The sequence below is a fragment of the Hippopotamus amphibius genome, chromosome 2 (genome assembly GCF_030028045.1).
Source record: "Hippopotamus amphibius kiboko isolate mHipAmp2 chromosome 2, mHipAmp2.hap2, whole genome shotgun sequence".
Lineage (NCBI taxonomy): Eukaryota > Metazoa > Chordata > Mammalia > Artiodactyla > Hippopotamidae > Hippopotamus > Hippopotamus amphibius.
Window position 1 is genome coordinate 228,095,097 of NC_080187.1, and position 21,344 is coordinate 228,116,440.

Below are 21,344 nucleotides of genomic sequence, written 5' to 3' on the forward strand. Positions count from 1 at the left end.
ACTCAAATACCTACCGGCTGAAAGAACTTTCGAGGGCTGTGTTGAAACACTAGATTTTCCCCCCTCTAGACCTTCCCTAACTGGCGTTCCTTCTTCCTTCCCTTTCCAGTCTTGGCGGGGGCCCTCCTCCTAAGTCGCTGGTGCGCCTGCACGCGCAGCAGGGGGAAGGCGGAGGAGCCACTGCTGCCAGCAGTCCGGGCTCCGGCCCAGGGCGGGGCTGGGGGACAGGCTGGCTGTGTCTGTCGGCCAGCAGGCTGGGCGTGCGCTGTCCAGATCAGCAGGGCAGAACTTGAAATCTGAGCTCACGGCAGGTCAGGTGGATGGAAGAGAACCAGGTAGGCAGGCCAGGGAAAGCTGGAAGTTGGAAGTCAGTCAGGAGGCTAGAGGAACACAGGAGCGTGCGGCTGACCAATAGCGTTAGGAAAAGGTAGACGGCTCAGCACAGCCAAGGTCAGAGGACGCAATCAGGATTCACCCCAGAGAGCGCTGTCAAGAGCTAGCCTTCAAAGTTTACAGAGGCAGTTTAAAATTTTCCAAGATACTCCCCCAGGGGCATCTAATTTTCTTCTTCAAGAAACACCGCCCAAGAAGCCCTTTCAGAGTTTCCCTGATGAACTGTTTCTTTCTAGAGGGCCTGGAAGAAACAGAAGTGACCCTATAGCATGGAAATTTTGCCACTCATTCCTGGTAGTGGTGGTAAAGTTGGAGGAAAAGGGAGGAATTCACTCAAGGCAGCTTTATGAAATAACCAGAGCATATTTTCCACTATATATTGCCACCCCTAAATACATCTAGACATTCATTGATAATTATAATGTGGCATTCTATAATGTAGATCACTACTGCAGAGGTCTCAGAGAAAGGTAGCATATACCTTTTTTTATAAGTTACACTATTCATTCATCTTTCAAGTGGGGGTTCACCTCTGAGAAGACTTTTCTAGACTCTCACACTAAGCTAAAAGCTCACCCTTACCTTGGTACAAGACAGAGTATCAGTTTTATCATAAAACTTATCACTGTATTAAAATTAAGTCTTCTATAACTTCCTTCAGGATGACGACCATGTCTTACTCACCTTCATGTCCTCAGTGGCCAAAACAGTGTTTGGCACACAGTAAAGAAGAAAATGTTCATCAAACTGAACAGAAAAATGTCAGCTCTGAGTCAGATCTGGGAGGAGGGGACTTTTTAGGAGCTGTGCAACCTTGGAAACTTACCTTAACCAGTTTCTTCACTTATAAGACACAAAAATATGCATAAACACATTATTTGATTATCTATATACACGTTTCATCTACTTTGTTCCGAGAGATGTGAGGATCACATGGTCAGGTGCACAAGACAATATCCAGACTCATTCTTAACCTTTACGATGTGAGAAAAGTTGTTCTTTTTCTTTTTTAACAGTAAGACGTGATATAAAGAACCATGGGTTCCTGTTTCTATTTTTTTCTATCTTTAAAGTCCCTCATGGGGATTTCCCTGGTGGTCTAGTGGCTAAGACTTCGTGCTCCCAATGCAGGGGGCCTGGGTTCAATTCCTGGTCAGGGAACTAGATATTACACGCATGCTGCAACTGAGTTCGCATGCCACAACTAAAGATTCCACATGCCGAAACTAAAGATCCCGCATGTCACAACGAAGATTCCGCACGCCTCAATGAAGATCCTGCATACCACAACGAAGATCCCAAGTACCGCAACTAAGACCTGGTGCAGCCAAAATAAATAAATAAACACTAAATAAATAAATAAATAAATAAATAAATAAATAAATAAAGGCCCTCGCAAGGATACACAACAGACGACTGTTGTTCCAGTTGATTAGCTGGAACCTTCCAAATCCTCCAGATTTTAATACCACCATGAAACCAACAATCCTATTTTCCAAACTCCACAATCAATACTGTTTTTACATCATGACCAAATCTACAGTGGGGTCAGAGGCTCATATGTCCTTTTATTTATCTTTTTTATACCGATGTTTTCAAAGAGCGTCTCGTTAGTATAAAAATAGAAACATCTTAAAAAATAGCATGCTTTTCTGCGGGAGGTTATAAATTTTTTATTCTCAAATGGCAGGGTAATACTTGACACGGATCAGTGAGATTCTGAATCTTAGTTTCACAATCAAATCCCATCAAAATCACATAAAGCTATACAATAGCAACAGGTTTAGCTGTTTTATATTCAGGGAACACTCAATAGTTTTTGTAAAGCACCTACAGATAAAGGATGGGAAGTGAGTTTAATGTCTTCAATTTGTTTAGACTTGGTTTTTTAGAGCAGTTTTAAGTTCACAGAAACACTGAGCAGAAGGTAGAGACTTCCCATATACTTCCTGCCCCCACATATGTAGAGCCTTCTAATCTCATTTTAATACGAGTATGTTTTTTCCTTTAAGTATGGCATCACTGTAAACAACAAGTTTTGCTACAGACTGAATGTCTGTGTGCCTCCAACATTCGTATGTTGAAACATAATAACCAATGTGATGGTATTTGGAGGTGGGGCCACTGGGGAGTGATTAGGTCATGATGATGGAGCCTTCATGCATGGGATTAGTGTGGTTATAAAAGAGACTCCAGGGAGCTCCCTCAGCCCTTACGCCACAGGAGAACACAGCGAGAAGATGATGAACCAGGAAGTGGGTCCTCACCAGACATCAAATCTTCCAGAGGCTTGACCTTAGACTCCCAGCCTCTAGAACTCTAAGAAATAAATATCCGACATTTATAAGGTAACTGGTCCAAGGTACTTTGTTGCAGCAGCCCCAACTAATAAGACAAGCTCTTAACATCAGTTATTCACAACTCTGGTTTGAAGATATGCTGGAATCTCTCTCTCTACAATGTTTTCTGTTTGTTTGTTTTAATTTTTTTGGCTGCATTGGGTCTTTGTTGTTGCACACAGGCGTTCTCTGGTTGTGGTGAGCAGAGGAGGGGCTACTCTTTGCTGTGGTGCACGGGCTTCTCATTGCAGTGTCTTCTTTTTTTTGTGGAGTACAGGCTCTATGTACACAGGCTTCCGTAGTTGCAGCACGCAGGCTCAGTAGTTGCGGTGCGCGGGCTCTAGGGTGCTCAGGCTTCAGTCGTTGTGGCTCACGGGCTTAGTTGCTCCAAGGCATGTGGGATCTTCCCGGACCAGGGATCGAACCTGTGTCCCCTGCACTGGCAGGCAGACTTTTAACCACTGCACCACCAGGGAAGTCCCTCTCCAATGTTCTAAATAGCCTATTTTACTCTGTAGAGGAATTGATATGGCTTAAAGGAAATAAACAATAAAATAATGAGTTACAAGCAAAGCATCAGGAAAAGGGGCAAATGTAAACCAGGAGGAAAAGAACAAACATAACTAAGTTATCTTAACAGATATCATGAAAAGTCCCCAAGTATGTCAAACAAAACCAATTTGAATTACTGCTTAAATGAGCACAAAATAACATCGACCACTTCTTGAGGATTAACATAAGCTGGATGCCTTACATATATTATTGTATTTAATTCTCAGAACAACCTCCATTTTACAAATGAGGAGCCTGAAGGTTAGAAAAATTTTAATCCACTCAAAGCAAACAACTGCTTAACAGGTAGATATGAGATTTAAATTCATGTCTGTCTGACTTCTCAGCCACAACTTTCTGCTGCTCACCTTATGTTGGATCCCACTTTATGGAAAAAGAAAAAAAAAAAAAAAAAAGACAGAATATAGTGAGATAAAGAACAGTATGTCAAAATTCCCTGAAGTCTAGAAATTACTGACCCATGATATACAAGAGTAGCAGAAAGAAATCAGCTATTCTAAAAATAACTATAAGTGGTGTTGATGGTGCTGTGGTGAGCACAGCTGCCTTCCAAAAATAAATATAAATGGCTTTGACCTCCCACCTCAAGGCTCCCCTCTCTCCCATGTCCAGTTCCAACCTATGTAGCAGAACTTGATTAACTTTCTGAAATTAGCACAGTTTGCGTATCATTTTCCTGCCTAAATCTGTCAGTGGCTCGCTACTGTTTAGATCAGGAGCTGGTAATCTTTTCTGTACAGGGCCAGATAGTAAATATTTTTCTTCATGTGAGGCTTAGGGCCTCTGTTGCGACTGCTCAAGTTGGCTGTTTGGCACAAAAGCAGCCATCAACACATAAATAAATATCGTTATATTCCAATAAAAAGTTATCTGTGGACACTGAAATTTGAGTTTCATATGTCACAAAATATTATTCATCTTTTAATTTTTTCAACCACTTAAAACAGCTTATAGGTCATTAAAAACGGGTGGTGGGCTGGATTTGGCCCACAGGCCACAGTTTGCCAACCCTGGCTTAAGACCATGTAGCATTTGCCGAGAGCCTGAAAGAAATAGTCAAAATCAGATACTCAATGACTGTGTCTTCTTTTTTAAAAAATCAGCCATTCATTCACCATCTCAGAGAGGTAAGAAATGTATGGGGAGAGAAAAAGGGAGAAGAAGGCCTACTCCCACAAGCAAAACACTTGGATTATTCTGACTGAGTCCAAGGGGAGGGAAAGGTGAGGTTTGCTAGAATTGAAGACGCGATGACTTTCTCGCCAGGAAGAACTCATTCAACACTATTTGGATTTCTAGGTACTATCAGTTTCTTGAGAACTTTATACTAACTAAGAAAATCAAATATTTTGATCCAACTTTAACTGCACAACTAAAGACAACTTAAGGGAAGTAATCTATTTCTATCTTGTCTTTTCGTGAAAGGATTTGAAGCAGCTTGTGAAAACAAACAAGAAAAACATACAAAACAATATATACTAGCATTAAATACTGATCCGGACAAGTATATGGATTGGAAAGGAAGAAATAAGTTATTGTTTGCAGAGAACATGATTGTACATAGAAAATACAAAAGAACTGAGACTCCCCTGGCAGTCCAGTGGTTAAGACTCTGCACTTTTACTGCAGGGGGTGCAGGTTCGACCCCTGGTTGGGGAACTAAGATTCCACATGCTGCACAGTGTGACCAAAAGAAAAAAGAAGAAGAACTTACAGACAAACTATTAGAATCAATAAGCGAATTCAACAACCAAGATGATTACATGGTCAAAAACCAATGTGATTTCCACATATCTGCAACATATAAGTAGAAAATAAACTTTAAATAACAATACTATTTATGAGAGCATAAAAAAATCAAATCCTAGAAATAAATCGAAGAGACATGTAAGGCCTCTACACTGACAACTGTAATACTTTTTTTTTTCAACAAATTAAAGATTCAGATAAATGGAGTGATCCACGTTCATGGATTGGAATAGTCGATATTGTAAAGATGTCAACTGTCTGCAAATGGACCTCCATAGTCAGTGCAATCTCAACCAAAATCACAAGAGACTATCTTGCAGACTTAGCAAATTAACTCTAAAATGTATATGGACGTGAAAAGACCCAAGAACAGGCAAGACAATGCTCTGAAGAACAAAACTGAAGGACTTACTCTACCAGATATCGAGACCTATTGAGAGGCTACAGTAACTAAGACATTATGGTGATGGTACAGGAAGAGACAACAGAAGAGAACAGAGTCCGGACATAGGGCCCACCCATATATAGTTACCTGATATCACACAGGTAACACGGCGGTGCAGTGGGGAAATAATGGTCTTATTGATAAATGGTGCTGGGTTAACTGGATATCGATACATGAGGGGGGAAAACATACCTTGACCCCCATCATATACCATAAACAAATATCAATTCCAAATGGATGGTATATCTAAATAAGAAAGGTAAAACAATATAGCTTTTAGAAAAAAAAGCATAAGAGAATATCTTCCTGATGCTGAAATAGGCAAAGATTTCTCAGAGTACAAAAAACACTAAGCATAAAAGAGAAATATATGCGTAAATTGATTAAATGATTATATTAAGACTAAGAACCTCTGTTCATCTAAAGACACTATGAAGAATGAAAACACAAGCCACAGAGTCCTAGAAAATACCTCCTTTCTCTCTCCCTCTCTGTGTGTATGTATGTGTGTATTATGCATATATAGGCATATACATACACAAGACACATATTCAGACGATATAATAAACTTACACAGTTAATAAGAATTAATAATTGTTACGAAGGACAGTCAATCCAACAGAAAAATGGGCAAAGGACTGAGTTATTTCACAAAAGAAAATATCCAAATGGCCAGTAAACATATGAAAAGGTGTACAATTTTAAGAGTTAACAGGGACACTACAATATTGTACTCCTGCATACCCACCAGAATGGCTAAAATGAAAACAATAAATAGTATCAAGTGTCCGTGAGGATAAGGAACAACTGAAACTCTCATACACCGCTGATGAGAGTACGATTTCAGACAAATGCTAAGGAAAAAGTCTTTGGTAGTACCTGCCACAGGTAATCTCCCTCCTAAGCATATGCCCAACAGATACGTGTACATGTGTTCACCAAAATGTATGTGCTAGAATGTTCCTAGTAGCACTATTTGCAATAGCTCCAAATTGGGAACGACCCAAAACACCCAACAATAATGTAAAGAACCATGCAATATTCATACAATGGATTATTATACAGCAATGACAACAAAGTATAACTACATGCAATAATATGGATGAATTTTATAAACAACACTGAATAAAAGAAGTCCAGACACAAATGAGCACATACTATATAATTCCACTTACATAAAATTCAAAACCCTATGATGTGGGACTTCTCTGGTGGGGCAGTGGTTAAGAATCCATCTGCCAATGCAGGGGACATGGGTTCGATCCCTGCTCCAGGAACATTCCACATGCCGCGGAGCAACAAAGCCTGTGTGCCACAACTACTCAGCCCATGTACTACAACTACTGAAGCCCATGTGCCTAGAGCCCGTGCTCCACAACAAGAGAAGCCACCACAATGAGAAGCCTGCGCACCACAACTAAGATTATCCCCCCACTTGCCACAACTAGAAAAAGCCCACACAAAGTAACGAAGACCCAATGCTACCAAACATAATAAAAATAAATAAATAAATAAAATAAAATAAATGACTCAAGCCTTAAAAAAAAAAAACAAAAACTTATGATGTAAAAAGACAGTGGTCTTCCTTAAGGGAAAGGCAGTGTCCAGGAGGGGGCATGAGAGGAATACTGAGCAGCTGGTAATGTTCTGTTTGTTGGTCTGGGCGCTGATCACACAATGAAAATTCATCAAGCTGAATACGTTTGTGATTTCGGATGTATGTTATCATTTAATAAAAAGTTCCCAAAAAATCAGAGCATATAGAAGACAAAGGTGGAAAGATAAGATGAAACAAAGAGCAAAGTTAGTACACAAAAATAAAAATGTATGCTTAAGGCTCTCGATGTTTGGCAAGAGTAGGCACGTATGTGTCTCTGCTTAGAGCCAGGGCACACAGGACAATGAATCAGTTAAATAATTCTCAGTGTCCACAGATAAAAACAAGCCAATTGTGTTCAAGAAAAAATTATTCTTAGAACTGGCATCTGAGAGAAATTTCTCCTGAGTGTTCTCCAAGAGATGCTGTTTGACAGTGCACCTATGTCCTCAACCACCTCCTCAGAGGAGAGGCCTGCGTGAGTGACATGATGACGGTCTCCACAGGCTGATGCCATAAATCCACAACACCACTCAAGGAGAGGAGCCCGAGTCAAGGGTTAGGAAGGGGAGAGAAACACACCGCAGTGTAGGTGCACCACAACCTGATGGTCCGGAGAGATGCACAAGAATGGACGGTCTGCATATCACCTAGGCGCTCTCCTTTGAACAGTGTTTCTGTAAAGCAAGCTTTCGATGAGCCCTGCCCGCCAGTGAGCGCGAGGTCATACCCCCTCAGATAGGTACCCAGAGTCCAGCTATTGTATCATGTCATTAAAACACTCAGGACAGATGTAGAAAACAAACTTATGGGTACTGGGGGTAAGAGGGGGAGGGATACATTGGGAGACTGGGACTGACATACACAAACTACAACTGTAACAGGGCAGGACCCTTGGGGCCTTCCCGCATATCCTCTGCTTTAGCTCCTCTCTGAAGTACCAAGATAACAGTATTTGATGCACTGTTTTGCAGATGTGAAAACCCCACAACGAACAGAAGATGTTAACCATTTGATGACCACGAACAGTAGCCCCAGGCCTCCTGGAGCCTAAGGACTGATAATGTTAACCTCCCCGCCTCCATTACCTCACCATCAGCTAACCAGAGAGCTGTGCACAAGCTAATCACATAACCTGCGACCCCCTCCCTCACCTGGCTTTTAGAGATGCTTTGCCGAAATCCTTAAGGGAGCTCAGAGCTTTTTAGGGCATGAGCTACTCCTCTCCGTGCGTGGCCCGGCAATAAATCTTTCTCTGCTCCAAACGCTGACATTTCAGTTTGTTTGGCCTCACTGTGCATCAGGCACACAAACTTGCATTAACAATGTATATAAAATAGGTGACTTGGACCTTCTGTGTAGCACAGGGAACTCTATTCAAAACTCTGTAATGGCCTATTTGGGAAAAGAATCTAAAAAAGAGTGGATGTATGTGTATGTACAACTGATTCACTTTGCTGCACACCTGAAACTAAAACAGCATTGTAAATCAACTATACTCAAAAAAAATTTTTAAGAAAAAACCCACTGGGGAATGGGGAACAGGAGATACAGCGACTCACTGGAACAGTCAGTGGAATGGGAGTTGGATGGATAACCTCTAAAAGACTATAAAGGGAAGTTGATATACAGAGTAACTATTATGTTATTATTCATGTCTCTATCACAAATAAAAGAAAGAAGATCTGGTTTTCCCCATAGCATGTTTTAAGCCAGATACAGGAAGTCCCCTACATATGAACAGGGTCTGTTCCAAGAGTGTGTTTGTAAGTCCAATTTGTTTGTAAGTCCAACAAAGTTAGCCTAGGTACCCAACTTTTACAGATAACGCCAGGTACGTGGACTAATTCACATGACTGGACGTGTGAACACATGTTTGCATCTTTGAAAGTTCGCAACTTGAAGGTTCATATGTAGGGGACTTACTACCGTACCCTGTAACCTACCTTCACACCCTCCTGAAACAGATCAGATATTGCAGCCACTCTCCTCAAAACTTTCCAGTGGCCACCCATGCCTACTGGATAAACTTCAAGGTTATCAGCATGAATATCAGGCCCTGTATGTGGGCTAATTCTCTGCCTTTCCAGTCTCATCTGTTATTTCTCGCTATGATCCAACCACACCTCACTGCTCAGTGCTTTCCAAACATGCCGTAAAGTCTCAGACCTCCTCTCGCCTTTGCCTACGTTCTCTGGACCTGGTAGTTTCTCAGAGGGAAAGAAGAAAGCAGGTATCCAGAGTTTGTGGCAATTGCCCTCTTGCGTCTGTCACCTCAATGCGTCTGTGACAGGATTATTTAACTCTTTCTATGATTCCTGCTTCCTATAAACTCACCCTCAGGCTCCACGTCGCAAGACTGAGCCCTAACTGACGATGTCCCTGCAAGCACGGATGTGGGGTTAGTGAGTCACTTACCCTACAATACGGCTCCTTCTTTTTTATGTCCTCCTGCTGGATCAGCCTCAGGCCCTGGACACCATTCTGCAGGCCCCTCTCATACAGGGCCTGAAGTCTGGGAATTTCTTCTTGTTCAACAGCTACTATAAGCTTAAAAAGAAAAAAAAATAAAATATGAATAAAGGTAAACAAATCATCAGCTATGAAAGATAAAGTCAATGGAAAATCACAAATTATTCTATGATTCAAATTGTGTTGATTTTTAAAAACTGTTTTTTCTTCATATATTCACATCTCACTTTCTTCATGACTTCACTTTCTTCCTCTACCAAAAAGAATTTGGTTTAAGACTGCATTAAAACAAAGGTGAGATGTAGCCTCAGTTTTCACATCTACTATCACAGTTGCTACGTGCATCTTGGCAGTAAGTATAATTGGATATCACTAACAGAAAACTATTTTATTTTCTAGAATAAAGAACATTTCAAAGTATTTACTAATGCATTCTGTTACAAAGGAGAAAAACATAAAATTCATCAACTTTACTCAAGACTCCTTTACTAAGAATGAAATTAGAATACTTCCTAACACCATACACAAAAATAAACTCAAAATGGATTAAAGACCTACATGTAAGGCCAGATACTATAAAACTCCTAGAGGAAAACATAGGAAGACTCTTTCACTATTTATTTCTGGGCAAAGTATCTGTTTGAGGTAGTTTCTTTCTCACTTAATAGCTACCAGTAAAGGAAAGCACAGGTGATACTCACAGGTACATGAGAATTCAAAAATCACTATTTCATAGCAAAGAGTCAACCCAACTCTATGAAGTAATACTTTTAGTCAAGGTGTAAAGGTTATTTAGATCAACAAATAATTAACCTTAAAAACAGATGAGGAATCACAGCGCAACATCAAGAAAGTGAAAAGATAACCCACTGACTGGGAGAAAATATTTGCAAATCATATCGCTGATAAGGGTCTAATATGCAGAATATATAAAGAACTCTTTACAAACTGTGTACAGACTTCCAAATATATAATAAATAAGTCATGGGGATGTAATATACAGTATGGTGACTATAGTTAATAATTGTGTATTGCATATTTGAAAGTTGCTAAGAAAGTAGATCTTAAAAGTCCTCATCACAGAAAAATAATTTTTTTTTTACTGTGAATGGCGACAGATGTTAACTAGACTTACTGTGGTGATCACTTCACAATACACATAAATACCAAATTGTGTTGTACATTCGAAACTAGTATGATGTTATATATTAATCACACCTCAATTTAAAGAAATAAAAGGACTTCAAACTTGAAAAAAAAAAGAACAGTTGTCAGGGAGGGGCAGACACTCAAAGGCTCAAATAAGGGACTGAACCAGGAAAACTGTGAGATCAGGTCACTAAGTCACATTAACACCACTGTGGCCTGGAAGCAGCAATCTATAAATTAATACCTGGAGCTGAGCTGAGATGGGTTAAAAGCAATGCTGTGATTTGATGTGAAGAGGGAATATGAAGCAGTGTTCAAGGCTCCACAAAGAAGTAGGCGTTACAAAGCTCAAAATCATCCTACCGGCAGGCATGGGGCCTGGAATGTTTCTCAAAGGTGTTCAGTGGATGTTGGCTGGTTCCTTTGGCTTAAAGGATTAAAAGTAAAAAAAAGAACTCATAAACTCATAACTCAACTATTAAAACTGCAAATACAGTTTTATATCTTGCTTTTTTTACTTAACACTATGTTAGGACCATTTTCCCATATCATTAAAAAAAATCTTCATTGCCTCTTTAATGGTGACAATGAACTTTTATTCTTAAAAATTACATGGAGTAGAGTTATAAGGAAATGCTTTGAACAACTGTATGCCAACAAATTAGATAACCTACAGGAAATGGGAAAATTCTTAGAAAGACACAAACTTTTGAAACTGACTTATGAAGGAAAAGAATATCTGAACAGACCCATAACAAGTAGAGGAAAAGAATCAGTAACTTTAACAACTCAGGCCTCATGAATGCTACCAAATGTTTAAAGAAGAATTAATACCAATTCTTCATAAACTCTTCCAAAAAACAGTGGAGACGGGAACACTTCCTAATTCTGAGGCCAGTTAACTCACAAACGAGACAAAGACATCAAAGAAAAACAATACTGCATATCAAATCCCTTATGACTATTTATACAAAAATTCTGAACAAAATACTAGTATACTGAATGCAGCAACATAGGAAAAGGATTTTATACCATGACCAAGTGAGATTTATTGCATGAATGCAAGATCTATTTAACATCCAAAAGTCAATTAATGCAATAAATTCATATCAACAGAATAAAGGACAAAAACCACATGACTACCTCAATAGACATAGAAAAGGTATTTGAGAAAATCCAACACCTTTTCAGATTAAAAACACTCAACAAACTACAGGTAAGAAGGAACTTCCTCAGTCTGATAAAGGGCACCTGCAAAACACCCACAGCTAGCATTATATTTAATAATGAAAAACGGAATGCTTTTTTCCTAAAATCAGGAACGACACAAGGACATCCACTTTCAAGACTTCTCTTCCACACTGTATTAGAGCATCTACCCAGGTAAATTAGGCGAGAAAAAAATATCCAGCTGAAAAAAAGTAAAACCATCTTATCTGCAGATGAAGTGATCCTGCATGTAGAAAATCCTAAGGAATCCCCGCCCCCCAACACACACACACACACACACACACACACACACACACAAAACATGAGACTGAGAAATGAGTTCAGCAAACTTGAAGGATAAAGACCAACACACAAAACCAACCCTACCCTACACAGTAGCAGTGAATAAACCGAACGGAAATGAAGAAAACAACTCCCCTCACAAAAGCACCAGGAAGAATAAACTATCAAGGAATAAAATTAACAAAAGATGTATCAGATCTACACAGCGAAAAATAAAAAACACTGTTGAAAGAAATTCAAGAAGATCTAAATAAATGGGAAGACATCCCAAGTTCATGGGTTGCAAAATTTAATACTGTTAAGATGGCAATACTCCGTTGATTTATAGATTCAATATAATCTCTATCAAAAATTCCAGCTGCCTTTTTGGAGAAACTGCCAAACTGACCCTAAAATTCATATGCAAATACAAGGGACCCAGAATAGTCAAAACATTTTTGAAAAAGAACAACGTTGGAGGACTCCCTGATTTCAAGAAATAAAGAGCTACAGTAAACACGTTTGGTACTAGCATAACAATAGACACACATCAATGGAATAGAATTGAGAATTCTAAACAAACCTTCTTACATTTATCCTCCACCGATGTTTGATACAGGTGCCAAAACAATGTAGAAAGAATAGTCTTTTCAACAAATGGTGCTGAGACAACTGGATATCCACATGCAAAAGAATGACGTTAGACCCCTTCCTCACACCATACATCAAAATTAATTAAACAGTGAACCTACGCTGGAGGAACACGTGCAGGGGGTGGGGATGGGAGCGCTGCTTCTGGTGGTGGGGTCTGGGGAAGGGGCAGCAGGCCAACTGCAAAGGTGGTAAGAGGCACCTGGAGCAGCCCAAGGAGCAGGCCAAGGAGCTGGATGAGGACGTAAGGCCCTCAAGCAGAAACAAAGAGAGAAGCAGAAGGCTGCAGGGAAGGCCCCCCGGGATCAAGATATCTGTCAGGGCTTCCTAGGTGGCGCAGTGGTTGGGAATCCGCCTGCCAATGTAGAGGACATGAGTTCAATCCCTGCTCCAGGAAGATCCCACATGCCGCGGAGCAACTAAGCCCGTGTGCCCCAAAAAAAAAAAAAAAAAAAAAAAAAAAGATATCTGTCAAAAAGGAAGCTGGTCCTTGTGCCAGGAGCCATGGTGATCCCTAATTCCATTCCTTTTTAAACAACTGGATTCCCTGCCATAACATCTGTTGCCACCTATAGTTAGAATGAAGTGTTGTCTTGACGCTTGCTCTGTAAGTTTAAGAACAAACTTTTGTTATAGTTTAAAGAAATGAAATCATACAGTGGCTCATCTTCTCTTTAGTTCTTCTCATTCAGCCATTGCTACCTTAGCTGTGTGGTCAGCGTAAGCCCAGCCCAGAATCCTGCCAAACTCTGTTCTTCAGTCTTTGTTCTAGCTACAGTTCTATAGTGCTCAGAATTAAACCAATTCATTTGGGGGAGAAAAGGATCACAGACCTGAATGTCAGAGCTAAAGCTTTGACATTTAGGGAGAAAATGCAGGAGCAAATTTTCAGGATCTAAAGTTAGGCAATGATATCTTAGATATGACACTAAAAGTACAAAAACAAAAGAAAGAAAAAGATAAACTCGACTTCATCAAAATTTAAAGTCTCTGTACTTCAAAGGATACCATCAAGAAAGTAAAAGAGGGACTTCCCTGGTGGTGCAGTGGTAAAGAATCCACCCTCCAATGCAGGGGACACGGGCTTGATCCCTGGTTGCGGCCCACGCACCACAACTACTGAGCCCACATGCCTCAACTAGAGAGCCCGCATACCGCAAACTACACAGCCCATACGCCACATCTAGAGAGAGAAAACGTGATGCCACAGCTAGAGAGGAGCCCGTGCACCACAACTGAGGAGAAGCCCACACACCACAGCGAGGAGCCTGCGTGCAACAAAATACCCCAGATGCCGCAACTAAGACCCGATGCAGCCAAAAATAAATAAATAAATAAATTTTTTAAAAAAAAGAAAGCAAAAATCTATAGAAGAAAATATTTAGTAATATTTAAAACACTATCATTACTATTACTATTATTTTATTTAAAAATGAAAATATATATTTTAATATTTTAGTAGTATTTTAGTAAATATCATATAGCTGATAAGGGACTATATTAAGAATATATAAATAACACATAGAACTCAACAATAAAAAGACAACTCAATTTTAAAATGGGCAAAAGATTTGAATAGATATTGATATTTTTGCAAAGAAGATACATGAATGGCCAATAAGTATATGAAAAGATGCTTAACATCATTAATTACTATGTTTAATTACATAAACCCCACAACAATACAGCACTTCACATCCTCTAGGATGTGTAAAATAAAACAGACAATAACAGGTGTTCATGAAGATGTGAGGATACTGGAATCCTCATTAACTGCTGACAGGGATGTAAAATAGTACAGCACTTTGGAAAACAGTTTGGCAATTCTTCAAATTGTTGAACATGTAGTTACCATATAACCCAGCAACTCCACACCTAGGTGTATACCCGACAGCAATGAAAACACAGGTCCGTATATAAACTTGTACACGAATGTTCATGGCAGCATTATTCATAGCAGCCAAAAAGTAGAAACAACCCAAATGTCCATCAACTGAGAAACGGATAAACAAAACGTGGCCCAGCAGTACAATGGAGTACAAAGAGAAATGAAGTGCGGACGTATGCCTCAAGATGAATGAACCTTGAAAACACTATGCTAAATGAAAGCAGCCAATCACAAAAGACAACATACTGCATGACCCCATTTACATGAAATGTCTAGATTTTGCAAATTACATGGATACAAAGAAAGAAAAGGCAGGTACTTTTCTTAATCAACATTAAAGATTACTAAGAAAATGCTATTTATAAGTAAGTCAAGGCCCTAGGAAAATGCCATACCTTGCCACATTGCTTGTAGGAAATTCCCTTTTGGTTACAGTACTCATAGATGAGGGCAGCACCTTGTACACACAATTTAGCTTTCAGAGAGGCAGGTTTATAATAAATTCCACTATGTATGACACCGCTGTTATGTCCAGTCTGATGAACAGCTATAGAAGAAGAGAAACAGGTTAAGAGGAAGTACAAGACTCATTCAAAACCTAAGGAGTGGGGGAACACACTTACAGTTGACGCTATTAGAGACCACTATTTAAAATTCTGCCTGAGTTTGTTCTTATAGTCAGAGCACTGGTAGCTTCCCCTAGCAGCCAACCATGGTGACTGTGTCACACTCCTCCAGCCCATCTCTGTTTCCAGCTACACCTTTGGTGCACAAACTCACCCCTCACCACCAGCAAACCACTTCAAGCGCCCACTACAGCTCTCTGCCTTCTGCCCCGGGCCTCTGCCCCGGGCCTTCTCTAATTTTGGGGCGCAGAGGGACTCAACCTCCCTAGGGACAATCCTCCACCCGAGGGACAGAAGCTGATGGATAAATGAGCACAATCCTGGGAAACATTAGGGAGCTCCTCCGAGGTCTCAGTGGAATCGAGCTCACAGCTGCAACCTGGAGAATGCACCCTCACAAGGTTTTTCCTCCTTCCCTCTTTTTTTTTTTTTTTTTTTTTTTTGGCACACGGGCTTCGTTGCTCCGAGGCATGTGGGATCTTCCTGGAGCAGGGATCGAACCTGTGTCCCCTGCATTGGCAGGCGGATTCTTAACCACTGCGCCACCTAGGAAGCCCCTCCTTCCCTCTTTACTCTCCCTACCTCCTCACTCCTGCCTCCTCGGACAACCTCGCAAATCAATCACCTACACCCAAGTCCTAACATTTAGCATGAAAGAGGCAGAACTGACAAAATGCACAGGTACTCATTAAGCAACACTGATAACATACATACCTAAATCTTTCTCCTTTTCCAGAACACCAATGGAAAGTGCTGGATGTCTCAGGATGAGTGCTCTGGCAGAGGCAAGCCCCACAATTCCGCCACCAACAATGACTACATCAAAAAAGCTTTAAAGAGAAAGCCACCTTTAAAGAAATGCATGTTTACAATAGACTTTATCAAACTTCACATTTTCATCATCAATGGACAATTAAACTATGAATTAGTAATCATTAAAATCAAACATTTATTGGGCTTTGTGATACTTGCCTTTATACTAATGAAGAAACCTTCAAAAGCCACATGCATGTATCATCAGCCACAGCCAGCAGGCAGAGTGGCTAGTTGCCCAAGCTGCTCTATAATACTCTGCCTGAGCTGGACAAAACAGTGATTACTCTGTTAAGTATCACGCTCTCCTCTACCATCTATTCTTTAAAAATTCAAGTGCAGTGTTCTTGAGGATAAGTTAACATTAAGTCTTTAACACCTTAGTGTACAAGAATTTATAAATTTTTTATTCTGCTGAGCAGGAAACAGTCAGTGAGAACATCATGTCTTAAGGAAATAAATGGTCCAGAAATGGGCTCAGAACTGGTTTTAGTCATGATAACTCTGATTACACAATCATTTAAAAAATTAGAAAGGGTATGTACAGTCTATCTAACTCCTCAATGAGAAGCTTAAAAGATTACCATTAGCATTGATCTCATGGACAACAAATCTAGGTTTCACAGGAATGTGGCCAATCTTGCTTCTTCACCCCACTTATTTATTTTTTTCACCCCTCCTGCATTATATTCTTTTGATCTAAATCCTAAACATCATCTGTAAATATTTCAATATGTTATTTCTAAAAGGGCTCTTTAAAACACACATAGAACAAAAAATTCAGTTTTAAATATCATCAAATATTCACAATAAAACTTTTAGAAGAAAACACAGGAGAAAATCTTTGGTATCTAGGGCTACTTGAAGAGGTCACACCAAAAGCATGATCCATAGAAGAAAAAAGCTGATAAGCTAGATTTCATCCAAATCAAAAACTTTTGCTCTGCAAAAGACTCTCTTAAGAGGATAAAAAGACAATTAACAAATACGGAGAAAACACTTACAAACCATATATCTGACAAGGGACTCAACTACATTTTGGGTTAGCCAAAAAGTTTGGTTAGTGAACACACTGTTCAATAAAGTTCTTCGTGAAAATGAAAAATGTGTCTTTCATTTTTACTTAAAACCGAATGAACTTTTTGGCCAACCCAATACTATCAAGAACTCTCCAAACAAGTCATTTAGAGAATGGGCAAAAGATAGGAACAAACATTTCATCAAAGAGGAAAGATATATGGATGGTGAATAAGTATATGAAAATATGGTCAATACCTTTAGTCATTCGGAAAATGCAAACTAAAACTACAATGAGATAACACTATGCCCCTATCAGAAATGGCTTTTTTTTTTTTAAAGTGATAACACCAAAACACTGGTGAGGATGAGAGGAAGTGGATCAATTCACACATTACTGGTAGGAATGTAAAATAGTACAGCCACTCTGGAAAAAGAGTATGGCAGTTTCCTAAAAATCTAAATATGTGCTTACTATATGTTTTGGCAACTGCACTCTTTGGCATTTATTCCAGAGAAATGAAAATGTATGTTCCTACAAAAACCTGTGCATAAGTGCTCACAGCAGGTTTATTCATGATAACCAAAAACTGAAACAGCCCAGATACCATTCAACTGGTGAGTGGTTAAACAAACTCTGATACATCCACACCACAGACTGCTACTCAACAATTAAATGGAACCCGCTATAAACCTAGGCAACACTTTAGATGGATCACAAGGACATTATGCCGCATGAAAAAAAGCCAATCTCAAAAGGTTACATACTGTGTGATTCCACTTACGTAACATTCTCAAAATGACATAGTTATAGAGCTGAAAAACAGATTCGTGGTTGCCAAGGGTTAGAAAGGGTGGAGAGATGGGATGTAAATATAAAGGGGTAGGTAACAGTTTCTGTATTGATGGAACATTTCTGTTTCTTAATCGCAGTGGCAGTTACACAATAAACACATGTGATTAAAATGCAGAGAAACCCACACACAAATAAGTGCATGTAACAGCAAAGGAAACCATGAACAAAACGAAAAGACAACCTACTGAATGGGAGAAAATATTTGCAAATGATGCAACCAACAAGGGATTAGTCTCCAAAATTTACAAACAGCTCATGCAGCTCAATATCAAAAGAACAAACAACCCAAAACAAAAATGGGCAGAAGATCTAAAGAGACATTTCTCCAAAAAAGACACACAGATGGCCAACAGGCACATGAAAAGATGCTCAACATCAGTAATTATTAGAGAAATGCAAATCAAAACTACAATGAGATATCACCTCACACCAGTCAGAATGGCCATCATCAAAAAATTTACGAACAGTAACTGCTGGAGAGGGTGTGGAGAAAAGGGAACCTTCTTACACTGGTTGTTGGGAATGTAAATTGGTACAGCCACTATGGAGAACAGTATGGAGGTTGCTTAAGAAACTAAAACAGAGCTACCATACGATCCAGCAATTCCACTCCTGGGCATATATCTGGAGAAAAACATAGTTCAAAAGAATACATGCACCCCAATGTTCACTGCAGCTCTGTTTACAATAGCCAAGGCATGAAAGCAACCTAACTATCCATCTACAGATGAATGGATAAAGATGTGGTACATATACAATGGAATATTACTCAGCCATTAAAAAGAATGAAATAATGCCATGTGCAGCAACATGGATGGACCTGGAGATTATTATACAAGTATCATATGATATTGCTTACATATGAATCTAAAAAAAAGATACAAATGAACTTATTTACAAAACAGAAACAGACTCACAGACTTAGAGAACTGAACTTATGGTTACCTGGGAGGCAGATAGATTGGGAGTTTGGGATTGGCATGTACACATTGCTATATTTAAAACAGATAACCAACAAGGACCTACTGTATAGTACAGGGAACACGGCTCAATATTCTTTAATAAGCTAAATGGGAAGAGAATTTGAAAAAGAATAGATACATGTATATGTATAACTGAATCACTTTGCTGTACACCTGAAACTAACACATTGTTAATCAACTATGCTCCAATATAAAATAAAAATTAAAAAAAAAACCCATGAATTCACTTGACATCAGATTTCTAAATTGTGACAGTGAAATCAAGAAGGTAATGGAGCATTACTTTCAAGGAGAAAAAAAGACTCTAACCTAGAGTCAAACTATCCCAATTAAATATGAGGGTTCAATAAAGATATTCTTGGGTAAATAAGGCTATAGGAATTTTAACATGCAAGAGACACTCCTAAAAAGACTCCTGTACCAAAAATTAATAAGTCATCAACTGAAGAAGTTAAATAAAGAAAAAGTACATATAAACATATATATAATATACAAAACAAATATATAACAAAATATAATAAATAAGAAAAACCTTTTATTTGAAAAGATTTATAATATAGACAAACCTCTGGCAAGAGTAATGGGGAAAAAAAGTGAGATGACACCAATAAATAAAACAGAATAATAAGGAAAAAATACGTACAGAGACAACAAGGATCTTAAGCATAATCAAAGAGTATCATGAAGATGTACATGCTAATAAATTTGATAACATAGATGAAATGAGGTGGAGGATTCCTCAGGCAAAATTATTGAGGCAAGAAGAAACAGAAAATTTGAATCAATCACTATACATTAAAATAGTCATCAAAAGCTTTCTACCTAATCCCTCCCACCCACCCACCCACCCACACACGCAAATTTTACCAAACTTTCAAGGGAATGGATAATCTCTAACATCAAAGATGTTACAAAAAAATCTGAAAGGCTGAAAACTCCCTAACTCATTTTATGAAGCGCATGTGAACCAGGTTCCAAAACTGGATTAGAAGTACAAAAAAGCATCTTCTATACTGGTAAGATTCAGCTGAAAGAATAATGTAAGATAGTATTTACAATAGCAACAAAGCAATAAGGGAGTCTAAGAATTAACCTAAGAAAAAAGAACTTCACAGAGAAAAAGTTTAAACTCTATTAAATGAGTATGCATAAATTAAAAGATATGCCAAGTTCACGGATGGGAAAACTCAAAATCACAAAGAAGTAAATCTCCCCCAAACCTATCTACCTCATGTAATTTCAGTAATATTTTCAAAATAGTATTTTAAGATACTAAATGTTATATAGAATAAAGGTCTATAAGTAGTAAAGCAATTTAAAAAAAAAACCAGTGTTTGTAAATCTGATGAGAATCTGAACAAGGTCTGTGGATCGTGCTAACGTCCATTTCCTGGTTTTGACACTGTTATTACAGCTATGCAAGATGCTGTTGGGGTAAATGGGGTGAAGAAGGGTCCATGAGAGTTCTCTGGTTTTTCTGCAACGTCCCATGGATCTATCATCATTCCAAAACAAAACCTTTGCCAACCTTGCTTTTCTTCCCTAAGAAAAGCGTCCCAGAAGAACGGTCTACACACTCCCACGGTGAACCACACATCCCGTCCCCCTGCGGCCCCCCTTCGATGCGCTCATCCACCGCAGCCAGAACTGACATCCGGGACACCAGCGAGCGCGTCCTGCAGGGCAGGCGGGAGCCGCCCGCGCGCCGGGGACGGACGACCACGTGCGCGGCCGCCCTCGGCCGCCGCGCAGCCCCTCTCCGGACTCAGGCCGCGCCGCCGCCTCCCCGCGGAGCCCGGGCCCCGCTCGTCTCGCCCGCCTTCTAGGTCCCGACCCGCCAAGCCCCGTCCCGCTCGGACACCTTCGCGGAGGCCGCCCCCCCACCGCGGGTGGGGCAGAGCTCCGGGCGTGGCCTCCACACGTCACGTCACAGGACGCCGGGCTCCGCGCGGCGGGTGGCCGACGGGGCGCTTCTCCCGGGGCGGCCGCTCCCGCTCCCGTCGGGGAGGCCCGCCCACAAACCCGCGTCCTGCGACGGCGCTGGGCCTGCAGGCGACCGCTCGGCCGAGAGGCGGGGACCCCGCCACCGCGGAGCCCCATCCGCGGGGCTGGGGGAGCCCGCCCAGAGCCGCCCGGGAGGCAGCCGCCGGCCTCTCCCCGGCGCCGCCTTGCTCGTCCCGCCCCCCTCGCCCGCAGACCTACGAAGGCTCCGGGCAGGCAGCGCCCGGCATCGCGGCTGGAGCGCCGGCTCCCGGGGCCCGACGCGCTCCCCCGCCGGGGGCAGGGACGCGGCGCGGGCGCG

The 21,344-nt window shown here is 40.4% G+C and overlaps 1 protein-coding gene across 2 annotated transcripts in view; it reads right to left on the reverse strand.

The window, feature by feature from the left end:
- Window positions 1-21,344, reverse strand: part of L2HGDH (L-2-hydroxyglutarate dehydrogenase) — a 44,151-nt gene that overhangs the window by 22,230 nt on the left and 577 nt on the right. Inside the window, exons 1-4 of one of the 2 annotated variants that reach the window (XM_057723789.1) lie at window positions 21,245-21,288; window positions 16,088-16,203; window positions 15,143-15,294; window positions 9,515-9,646 (exon numbers count right to left, since the gene is read on the reverse strand). In XM_057723789.1, coding sequence (XP_057579772.1) covers window positions 9,515-9,646; window positions 15,143-15,294; window positions 16,088-16,203; window positions 21,245-21,273 — 429 coding nt within the window. In that variant the 5' untranslated portion in view covers window positions 21,274-21,288. Of the gene's footprint in view, window positions 1-9,514; window positions 9,647-15,142; window positions 15,295-16,087; window positions 16,204-21,244; window positions 21,289-21,344 lie in introns of those variants that run through there. The other variant, XM_057723790.1, reaches the window with a different exon arrangement.